Source organism: Phalaenopsis equestris, unplaced genomic scaffold, assembly GCF_001263595.1.
Source record: "Phalaenopsis equestris unplaced genomic scaffold, ASM126359v1 Scaffold000692, whole genome shotgun sequence".
Taxonomy (NCBI): Eukaryota; Viridiplantae; Streptophyta; class Magnoliopsida; order Asparagales; family Orchidaceae; genus Phalaenopsis; species Phalaenopsis equestris.
In genome coordinates this window covers 259072-271413 of record NW_018165132.1, presented here as the reverse complement: position 1 = coordinate 271413, position 12342 = coordinate 259072, and the positions used below count along the sequence as shown (strand labels likewise).

Below are 12342 nucleotides of genomic sequence, written 5' to 3'. Positions count from 1 at the left end.
TAGTATATTAATATATTATTATTATTAATTTATTATATATTATAATTTATAAAATTTAATTTTTTAAAATATCGTAAATTTTTTATATATAATTATTTTAAATTATTTTATATTTCGAACAATAATGATTCGAACACGAACGAACGGATCACTGTTCGTGTTTGGTTCGTTAAACTAATCGAACGAAAAAAATTTGTTCATGTTCGTCTCGTTTATTTATTGAATGAATCAAACACAAACTCATTGACGAACCGAACACGAACTGTTCGCAAACAACGAGTTTTTTTGACAGCCCTAATTACAACACGACTCAAATAGAAATAAAATACAATAACAGACGAATCACCCGTTATGGTTGTTGAAAAATGTTCGAAAGCGGTGGTGGCGTCGACGGGGTGGTAGCTCAAGATGGGAGATATCGGGGGGTTGTTTGGGTAGTTGTGATGGTGTTTGGTTTGTTGTAATTAGGTAGGGCAGTAAGGTTGTAGGGGAAGTATGAGTGTGGTAGAGCGGTGGAGGCGTATGGAGGTGGTAGGCAGCTAGGAAAGAGATGGAAAAGGGGTCGGTGAGAAGATGCGAAGAAAATTGAAAGTTTACAACCCCGCCTTGGAGCAGAATTCGGTTGAAGCACCACCTATCGTAGAATACAGCCCAAGAAGGAAAAGACTTCCACGCAAGAGATTAGAAGACAACTCCACTAGAAGTGCCTCCTACACATAGGAGACATCTATTTATAGCCTGCTACCTGTACACAAAATAAAAGGGGTGGAAAAGACAAGAATCAAGAAAAAAACACTTAGAAGAAGATAGGTGAGGCAAATTCGCGACAGCTGAAAAACCAGATCGCGAAAGTTCACGGTTTCCCCTTCCTAGGCTACAGCGAAGTATCACGGTTTTGAACCGCGGGATCGCTGCTCGCAATCTTTCGCGAGGGTTCGCGGGCTCCCACAAAGTGTCGCGGGTTCTGTCCCCGCGGGATCGCCCTCTCTTCAGGGCGTATATAACCCGACATCATAGTGGCCAATGTTTGGTAAAATCAACCATTATTGATCCTTTGCTATTAATCATTAGTCTAGATACAGTCCTTAATCACTGTATTTTATTAGTTCAAATAAAAGTTATTTTGTTTTCATGAGAAATTACAATAAGTTGAAACTCGATGATTGTTTCAAGCTATTATCAATAGGAGGCTAATGCAATTGTTGAGTATCTTTGATGTCATTGTTTCAAATATTGGAGATGAACAAAGCTTCATCAATGTCATCAAAATCACACTTACATGAAAAAAAATAAAAACATTCTAATAACATATCTGTCCCACAGAACATCTCGATAGGAACAATTATAATGATCTAAACAAAGCATGCAAAATTAGGATTACGCGTAAGGTTGAAACGAGAGAGAAGATCCAATGTAATTAACAAAATGCCTATGGATAAACATATTGAATAAAAGATCACTTGGTGTTTACAAGGTGCAATAACTGAATGTCCAATGTTTGGCTTAGGAAAAAACCATTTATTGTGGAAAAAGACCATAGTCTAAATAAGAAAAAAAAATCAATTTAACCAGGCAGACCATTCTATATAGCACATCTATTATTGAAATTATAAAACTATCACGAACTTTGAATCAGCTCAACTGCGTCTTCAGCAAAATGTACAATAGCTTTATAACTTTGAAAATATGGCAATATGTAGAGTTATTCATAAAGGCATTCCAATATCACATAATAACATTTATTCATGTTGATTCATCGATGTAAGCAAAGTATACTAGCTCCCTTCAAACATTGATTTAGATGTATATAATGTTGATCCAACTGAGAAAGAAAATAAGCCAAAAACAAAGGTTTGATATTATTGATTCTCTATTGGTTTGGAAGCCTAGAGGATCACTATGAGTCAGGCCATCTCGTCCACAACATAGGATTATAAGGCCCATTGTTACATATCCTTCTACAATCAAAATAGAAAATACTTAAGCAAGCCCCTTCTAAGCTAACGTTATGAGTCCTAATCAATTAAACCTTTGTAACAAATAAAGTAGCATATCATAATATTTCTATCAAAATTCAGAATAGAAAAATTAAAACAATTTCTCTATTGAGGACTTCTATGGAATGATAGCCAATCCAAATTAAGTTTCATCACAAAGCCAAAAAGCTTGTCAAATTAAACTAAAGGAGACGCTTTACCTTAGTGTAATGCCATAAGACCCATCACTAAGCTACACTTATCCTCGATATTGCAAGTCCTGTTTATAGACCTTCCAAAGGATGCTAAAACTCATCTCAATCAGTTTGGTTTAGCACAAAAACAAAAACTCATTAAATCAAAACTTGGCCTTCTAATTCATGTAAGCTCAGTTGAAATCGAACTCAAGCCATCTTCCAAGGTGAAAAGTCAGTTAATCAAAATCAAACCCACCAACCAAACCACATGTGTGTTTCAAACACTTCTTTAAGCCAAGCTGGAACTTATGGATAGACAACATGTCATAACCCTAAGCTCTTGTTAGTCATATCCAGTACTTTTAAAACTCAAGTAGTCATATTTGGTTCTAAGCTATTCAGTGAAACTACTATGGGATACCCTTCGTTAGAAAAGGGTCAGCTTCAAACTCTAAAGCATGACATTGACCACACATATGGTTGCTAAAGCTACCTAGAAATTACGAATTATTACCCTATGATGTTGCATGTTGAGTATGCTAATTTACCGAGAATAACAAAATCATGAGATCTTCATCGTGCTTACCTTCGTCTCCCAAATTATTCTCCATCAATTAAATTCAAACCTTAAGAGGCTAATCTTAGAAGTGAGAGCCTAAACAACCTATTTAATTCAGAGTGTTCTCTAATGAACAAGATGGATAATTAAACTTGAGGTCCCACCCATAAATCCTAATATAACATTAGGAGAAACCAGGTTAAAATAAGTGTAGCCACCACTGGAGAAAAAAACAATAAAATAAAAATAAAAATAAAACTACTCCAAACCCCTCTCATTTACACATCAAAAAAGCTCAAGGAAAGGGGTTAGGCTTTTCGGGGTGATAAGATTTTTAGCGGCCATGTTAGGGAGGATTTCTCTCTCCATCTTTGAGGTATTGCTCGAGCTAAAACAGGATAATGAAGAAGCTCTTGATAGCAATCCACTCCAAATTGCCTTCATCTCTAGCACAAAGCCGAACAAGAGAAACCAAAGAAAGAAAGAGCCTTACACCTAAGAGTTGTAAGGTTTTATTAGCAAATTATGGTCCAACGACAAACTTAAAAGTTGCCAGATCCATTCAAAACTACACAAATAAATAAATAAATAAATAATAGTTCTAATAGATCAAGGGTAATAATAAAAAGTCATTAAATAATCTTTAAAGAGAAACTTAGAATCACCCCATAAGCTAAAAAGAAGGCCCTCCTCTATCAATAAGTGTCCTTCAAGTCTGATAAGGAGGGGGGGACGCACAAAGAAGATGGCAAGCCAACCACCATTACCCTTTTGGGTTTTCATAGAAACTATAAAGGGAAAGCCTCAAGGTAACAAAAATGAGTTGTGTTCCACAAAAAAGTTGGTTTAAGATCATATTCAAATGCTCGAAGATCAATATCTTATAAAAGATGGAGCATAATTAACACAAAAATATGACATGGAGGGATTAATTACATTGTCTGGTCCATTGTTAAAAGCTCCTAATAGCAAGCTCAAAAGTTTAGCCCTAATTTCAAAGTTTATCATAATAAATAACGAAAAATGATTCACAAAAAAAGGTTAGCGAGTCAACTAATAATTTTCCACAACTTCTCTTCAAAACTTTAAGTCTGGCTATCAAGATAATGCTTAGCATGAAAAAAAGCATCTTAACATATACCTCACACTCGAGTCCCATAAATAAAGCCACATGATGAGCATTGGCCATGATGTTTGTGAAATATACCTAGAGATCCATCAGTATAAGGTCCTAGTGGCATCACACTAGTTAAAAAACTCCATTTATTATGGACATTAGATTATCAAAGAAAGACGATACCCAAAAAGGTTTACGAGCGACCACATTTCTCTAAACATAGCATACTTAAAAATATAGTGATAAACTCAAAGTGAAGGCCAAAGTAACTTCTCAGAAAAAAGCTACAACAAATTAAGACTCGTAATCTAAAAGATTGAAACCCATTAAAACATGTCATAATGAGTGCTGAGGCATAGGAAGAAAAACTTCAAAAAAAATCTTCCATTAGAAGATCCTAACAACCAACTAAAAAGGTCAAGAACTTAGATAACATAACTTAAACATTGAGCCCTAGAGAATGACATCGAAGCAATACGATAAACAATAGATACATCATCTAAAATTCCCAATAGCCAACGTTAAAGGTGGAGACCTTAAATATCCAAACCAATAAAATAAACCCTAAGATATTAAATCTAGGCAATCTAATTCCCAAATATTAGACCCAAAAAGGTCCCAACAACCAATTCTAAGGTTAATGTCCTCAATATTAAAGATTACACAACAAACACCGAGGTTTGCATCAGGCAATGCAATCCTATAAATGTGTCACTAAAACACAAAAATCAATTATAAGCTAAAGGCCTTAAATATTAAAATTTGCATGATAAGCAAACAAACTATGGCATAGGGGGTATGCAATTTCAAAATATCCATCAAAGTATCCCGTTAAACCTATTACCTACTCTAAATTCAAGATATCAAATATCAAAGTTACATGGTAAGCGCCAAAATATGAAATATGGGTAATGCAATTAATAGACATTCAAAAATGAAAGGTCCTAATATACAACTATAAGGTTAAAGCCTCAAATATGCAAGCATCCATGGCACAACTATAAAGTTAAAGCCAAAGTTAAAGCCTCAAATATGCAAGCATCCATGGCAAATGTGACATAAGGTTAAAGCCTCAATTATTAGACATTCAAAGATGAAAGGTCCTAATATCCAACTATAAGGTTAAAGCCTCAAATATGCAAGCATCCATGGCAAATGTGACATACAGTAAGTAGTTAACAAAGATTGACCACAAAAAACTAGCATGGTGAACTATGAGGTCTAACAACTGACTTCTGAGTAATGCAATTCTTTGATATCCATCATCAAAAGATCCCAAAAGTAAACTTTAAGAATAAGGCCTCAATCACCAAACTTGCATGATAATGCTCAGAGTGTGACATATGGGTAATACATCCCTTGAAGGTCCCCCGGTGAAAGGTACAAACATAAGCAAATCCAAAAAATAAAAATAAATAAAAATAAAAATAAAATCTTCCTTCAAAACTTTATAACTTGACCTAAAGGTGTTCCATCAAAGGAAATCAAACACTAAAGCCCAAGTTCGACATGCGGCAGGACAATTGCCATAGGTCCCTTCAAAGTTGGAAAATCTTATCTAGCTTCTCAAATAAAATATTAAATTTAATTAAAAAAATTTAATCTAAGCAAAAAAGCCTTAAAGCTAAAGTCTTATACAATCAACAAACATATGCCTAGTCACTATGCCAATCTGTCTCCGTAACTCAAAAAAAATAAAGAGTATAGTGTGTCATACGAATCTGAAAAGCTCCTAAAACAAATTTTATACATTCACACTTCCCTCAGCGCAACAAATCTAAAAACAAAGCCAAACGTTTCTATAGTTAAATAAGATTAAGGGTTGAGCTGGTCAAACTATTTGAATTCAACAAACTCAAAGACAAAGCAAATACTGGCATTCAACATGTATGGCAACATAGTTCATGCAGGTACACATAGTGGTTTAATAAGTTTAAGGGTTGACCTACTCATTCCTACTGAAAAAAGCGACATAAAGTTGCTTATGTGAATTCCATGAGCCATAATAGATGAGTGAGGGCATATATCCGTACGCATGAATTATTCCAATAAGGTTAAAGATTGTATTGACCATGTTAAGAAGCATATTCCTTTGAGCATTCATGTTAGGCATTTGCATAATAATTTAATATATATAATAAAGTAGTAATTATTCATGATTTTTTTAAAATTTAACATATTATTTAAGTGTTCTTTTAGGAAAAACTTTGTCGGACAGATATGCTTATTAAGAGAGTTTGTTTACAGGAGAGGATATTGAAAATAGGAAGCAATTTATTTAGCTTATATATTTTGTCATTTTTATTTTATTACTTATTTTATTGTATCAAACTGAATGATCTTGTGCACTTTATTAGAGGATGTTTACTCATGTATTCTAGATTAATGACTCTTTTAAAGTTGAATGCTATTATGAAATAATACTACAATTTAAAAATATTTACTTTCACTGTCTAACCGTCTACTCCCTCCTTGATTGACTTCCAAGTTCTTGGGCAAAGCCATGATAGGTAAAGGGTGCTAAGAAGTGGGCGACGAACAAGCAAGGGCAGGTGGAGGCAAGCAGGTGATAGGCAACTGGAGAAAAGCGAGCAGCGTGCAAATGGCAGGTGGAGATGGGCGGTAGCAAAGGCGAAGAGAGGCGGGCGGATGTCGGCTACAGGCGGTTGGGCAGAGACAGCTGCGAAGGGTGTGTGGGAAGCAACAAATGATAAAGGACAAGAGGCCTACTAGTAGGGGGCAGTTGCTGACTAGTGACGATCTGCAGACATCGACCGCGATGGGTGGCGATGGCATGCAACAATTACACAGCGGTACATTAGAAATTTGCCTAAATACAGTGAGTTCCAAATACATTAATAATAAACTTGAGAATGAATTTCAAATACATTATATTTTACCACCAGTTTCCATTCATCCGACTAAACACCCATTTTATAAAACTCGTGTAAAAGAAATGCAATCTACTCCTTTTGCAACAAACCAAAGAACCCCTGAATCCATTTTTGTTCATTAATTGCTTTTAATTGGACTTGAACCACAATTTTAAAAGTCCTTGTTGGCTTACTATGTAAATCTTAGTTCATCGTTTTCATTTTTGTCATGTTAATTATATCTTGCTAGCAATTTTATCTATTTAGATAGAATTTTTTTCACTAAATTTTAATAAGGCTTCTATGTAACCCCTACAAAATTATTGATGTGTACGGCCATCCTAACAAGGCAAAAAAGCCATATATGTGTTGTTTATCAGACATCACAATAAAAATTTAGACCCTTGTTTCATCAAAAAGAAGTATATGGGTGTTGTAATGAGTACCTAGACGAGCAATTTTTATACCCATGTCAAGATAGATGTGCATGTATCCAAATAAATGTTAAGCAAACTCCTGTGCAAGGAAATCATAAAATTTGATCAAAATAAACTTCTTATCGAGCCAAGAAAGCCGCCTATGATGATTATGAAGGGCAGTGAGGTCATTTTATATACACTGGATTAGGTCAACAATACATTTAAGAGGTTGAGATAAGTTTAGAGAAAAAGGAAGAGAAAATTTCACCCGACACATCGACTCGTCTCAAACCTAACTCAAAAAATTTAAGTTTGGGTTGACTCAATAAAATTTTGGGGTCGGTTTCGGGCATAGAATCCCAACGAGTTTTTTTTTTTTTTAGTTAGGTATGAGTTAACCCACCAACCAAAAATTCATCCACTAACTTAAAATCGAGCAAAATTTAACCTGTCAATCCAAAAAACACTCAAATTTGGCCAAAATTTTATCTCAATAGCTATTATATATATTAAATGGGATATGTGGGACAGATTTAAGTCAGTCGTGGGGTAGGCGGGTTGGGTTCAAGTTACTTGTTAACGTGTTAATATACAAGTCAAATTCAATTCAAGCAGTTTCATGTATGGTCAATTTCATTTCAAATCTGAACATGGCCCACAAAGCTGATTTGACACCCAAAACCAGGACAAACTATTTGGCAAAATCAGTGGCATATTGAAAGTATTTTGAGTCGATCTTTAATGAAGCTATATCAGTTTATCTTCATTAGCATCATGTTTAACCCTATCAACTTATGGATTATATGAGCAGGTCAGGACCAATAAATTTAATGGCATTAACTAGATCAATCCAAATAAAATAACTGTTAAATTAAGGTTAAGTTTAAAATTAGGAATTCATATCCTTATTTAGCTTGATCGAGTGACTGAGCACTGATGAACTTCTCTTTCAGGTTATGACCGCAGCCCAACTTATTAAACAATTGACAGTAATTGAGTTGACATAATTTCATTTAATAAAAATTCAAAGCGAATCTGTTTCATCCAGTCCAGTATTTTGCCTAAATGATTGAAAATATGGAAAAACAAATGGTGTTAAATGGGAGAAAGAAACAACAAATATACTAATATATGATTAAATAGAACAGATACACATGCCTGCAATCTCTTTGCAAAAGCTATGAATGGTTGTATATCTCCTCTTGTTCCAACAACAAGCATAGCAATCTTCAGTTTAGGGATTGATTTGTTGAATCCAGAGATATCCTCTTCAAGCTCAAAATAAGAAAAATCAATAGCATCAAGTTTCAACAATTCTGTTGCTACTGGAGCTCCCTGAGTTACATTAACCTCCACAGTGCCATTATTCTGGATTTTCACCAAGTCCTCCATAATCTTCTTCTGGACATAGTAATCTTCTTAATAAAAACGTGTGGGATAGGGATGGAAGTTATATGAGTAGCTTAGAATGCAAACATTAACATGAGGTACAAAATCTAACAATTAATAAGAGAAATATATAGAAATATACTATGGCGTGTCTACTTTATAAATAATTTGACATGCAGATGCAAGTGAGATAGTTCACGAAAGAAAAAAGAAACGGGCATCAAGGTATAACTTCATAAAATCACACATTTCTGAGCATATGAAAACAGATAGTTGAATGTTGTAGCGCATTCATCAACATAATCCATGCAAGCACTGAATTAAAAGAATACATTGGAGCACAGAGACACCTTTTCCCTCTCCGATAGCATGTCCAACATTAAGTCGCACTTCATGGCTTCTCTCTTGTCTGTCTTTGATCTAGATAAGGCAGCATCTCGATCATCACGAAGCAAACTACTATCATTAGATTTTATAGGTGCAGAATTACAATGCTGCAAGCCTGCAAAAGCATAATATTAAAGAAAAAAGGAGAAAGCAAAGGACTTCAATGTTCAAAATCTAATCATGCCAAGGAAACAAACTCATTAGTTTAATTCATTTGGAAAATTACCAAGGAATATTGTAATTTATGATAATAAAAAATGCTTCTAGTAGAAGTACAAACATTCAAGCACACTCAAACCAGCTAAATTAATAAGCCAAATCTAGCCCAAACCTCAATTAGACTAACATATTTAAAGGAACATAACCATCAACATTATTCCAACTATTTTGCATAATCTTTATAGTGTTCATATTCTTCTACACCTTTGCCAAAATTTATTCCAAATTAATTCTTCAGGAACATCTTATTGGCATAACTTTTACCTTTTATTGTACATGCTCAAATATATTGAGTCCATCTTTTGCTACCCTTCCTTCAAAATGGATACTTCAATGTATCCCTAATAACAATCTCCCGCTGTATTTGTAATTTTATTAGACGTCAATCTTGCATTCTCATTTCTGACATCAAAGTTATCAAAAAAGCTTGAGGTTAATGAATAACTAGTATTCAGCTCAATTATAATTTGATGACTTAAGTCTTTAACAAAAATATCATTCCACTTATTAAGAAGCAAATCAAAAACATAAGTCACATCACCCAGCATCACTTGGCGTTAGTCATATAGCACACTGAAATACAAACATCCATGCAACACCCCTGATTTTGTTAATTATGTAGCAAAAAATTACTGTGTACCTGTTTTTTAAAATAATTATAGAAAAAATTTAGAATAATTTTTGTCATATATATATTGAATTAAATTATTAAGAAATAATAATAAATAACTAGAACAATATTTTTACTAACTTTTATAATAATCTTTTTTCGTTAAGTTTTACATAATAAAAAAATACTGATTCTTATATTAATATTACTATTAATTTTAAAAAATTAGTGTGTGGGAGCTCTCTCCTAAAACTTTTTTCACACATGGAGCTACAAATGGTTTTTTGGGACAATTTTGAAATTTCAGCCTCATCAGGATAGTCCGTTTTGTGAAATCTGCGACAACTTATTGAGCTAATCTTTTATCAAACTATATATGTCTTTGTTATCACTGCACTAGACCCAATTAACTAGTGAAAGCATGTGCAGGTCAAACGGGAAATGCATTTAGGTCTCCATCAAAGACGTCATCGTCCAAATTTTGCTGGACAAAATTGGCATTTACAATTTCATCAATCAAAATTCTACTAAAAATGGGCTGTCCAATGTAGAGCTAATGGAAAGAAAACAAGAATAATACTGAATTTTATGTATAAAAATTCCACCCAAAAAAGCATTAGTGTAAAAAACATGTAGCTCAAATTTTTCATTAAAAAAATAATATATCTTCATTGTTTGAAAAGTAATAATATTAACTCTTGAGGTAAATCAAGCGTTATAACCTATTTTCTTTAAAATATTGAATGAACCCAAAGATCAAGCATGAGGCATTTTAAAAGATATTGTGTGGAAAAGTCCATGGTAAATATGGACTAAAGCATGGTCACGCTCATTAAACTCCCAAAAAAACATAACTTGCAAGCTTTAATTTACTAGCTAGTATGAATTTTAATACTAACACTTATTCATATGCTCAACAAACTTTTCAATGAAAGGCTGCATATTGTCCATGGAGTTGTTTTACCACAAGTCCAAACTAACATGTCTCCAAGGTCTTCTAAATTCCTTAAAAAAATAATTTGGAATCATTTTATTTGCAACCAAACACCTGAAACTTCAAAACCTATGTAGTCCAAATGCACTAAAACTCCTAAGATTTCCAAGTCCGGGGGGAAGGTGGATCGTATCTCTTTTTCATAACGACCATGAATATATCCAAGAATAAATTAAACCCCACGATGAAGCATTCATAGAAGGCCGTCAAAGCTACAAATAGCAAACACCGAATTAGTGGCATGGTAGGGTGGTTCATAATGGCCTTAAAGTTGCGGGCTCATAAAAAAAATTGTACGCACAAATCAAAAACCCGAGGCAATCCCAAATGAACACGAGCATATGTAGACCCTGGACCTCACACATCCCACCACCGGAAATTTATCAGAGAGACAGATGCCCATCATCATATAAAATAACAGGAAGATAATAATAATGACTCAGCCATTATCAAAATGTTAAAACGCGATTAAAAATAGCCACCGTCAAATTACTTACCAGCACGAAGTGATGGCGAAACGCCTAAACCTCTTGTTCCCAATTTCCTCAAATGCGGCGCATTGGTTACCGAATCTCTTCTCATTTCATCATCCAAAGAATCTCCCACACCTCTTCCATCTACTTCTCCATCGCTCTCCATTTCGTCCCTCATCAACAGATCATCAAACAGACTCCACCGTTCAGAATTCAATCCTCCATACTGCACTGACGCGCAACCGCTGCCAATAACTTCAAAGAAATGGCGACGAAGACTCACTTCGGCCTCACAAACCCTAAGAACCCGATTGCCGGAGAGGAAGAGATCTGAAGCGAAACCCTAGAGAGGAATTCGGGCGGCAGGGGGAGGAGGAACGTGGAGAAGGAAAAACAAACCGCGCAGGTCTCCGTTCTTCTCGAAGGAGGAGAAGACCGCGAAATGTGAGGGGGAGAAAGTGGGGCCCATGGGCCCGAGCTTTAAATATAAATTGCCGAGCTGGTCATCAACCGAACCGGTGTCGGCTGACTCGCGAGGACAATGGGTCGGACGATGGTACACGTGTCACTATAGTTTTTTTTTTCTTATTTTTTAATTCATTTTTTAAATCATAGCCTATTGTCAATTGTCAACTGTCAAGTGAGCACATGGCTTTTTGAGCTATGAGTGATCCTCCATTTGGGCTTAAATTTGATTAATTTACAAGTATATTGGATGAAAACGACAAGTATATGGGATGAAAACGGATCTTAATCTATTAGAATTAAATGAAAAATATGACATTTAGTAGGACATAATGGAGTAAAATGATTCATGAAGCCGACCCCACTTGGTGGGATAAAGGCTTGTTGTTGTTGTTGCTGCTGCTGTTGAGTTCGAGCTCTAGCAAAGTCTAGGAGTTCGGTCCGGTGTTGTTGTTGTTGTTGTTGTTGCTGCTGCTGTTGAGTTCGAGTTCTAGCATAGTCTAGGAGTTCGGTCCGGCTCATGAGCGAGCTTCTTTATTATAAATGAAATAAAACAATATTAATTTAATATAATGTTATAATAAAATGACAAATAGAATGAATAGCTATAAGAGAAATAATTAGTAGTCTATAAAATATTATTTTTAAAATATTTTTAATACTT

General features: G+C 34.6%; 1 protein-coding gene across 1 annotated transcript in view; it reads right to left on the bottom strand.

Annotated features, from left to right (window-relative positions):
- The window catches only part of LOC110030277 (sterol 3-beta-glucosyltransferase UGT80B1), a gene marked incomplete in the record, with an annotated part of 49936 nt that extends 38284 nt beyond the window's left edge, over nt 1-11652 (bottom strand). The window contains 3 exon segments of the mRNA XM_020732911.1: nt 8300-8542; nt 8863-9032; nt 11238-11652. Of these exon segments, the coding sequence (XP_020588570.1) occupies nt 8300-8542; nt 8863-9032; nt 11238-11391 (567 nt within the window).
- Between the last annotated feature and the right edge of the window lie 690 nt (nt 11653-12342).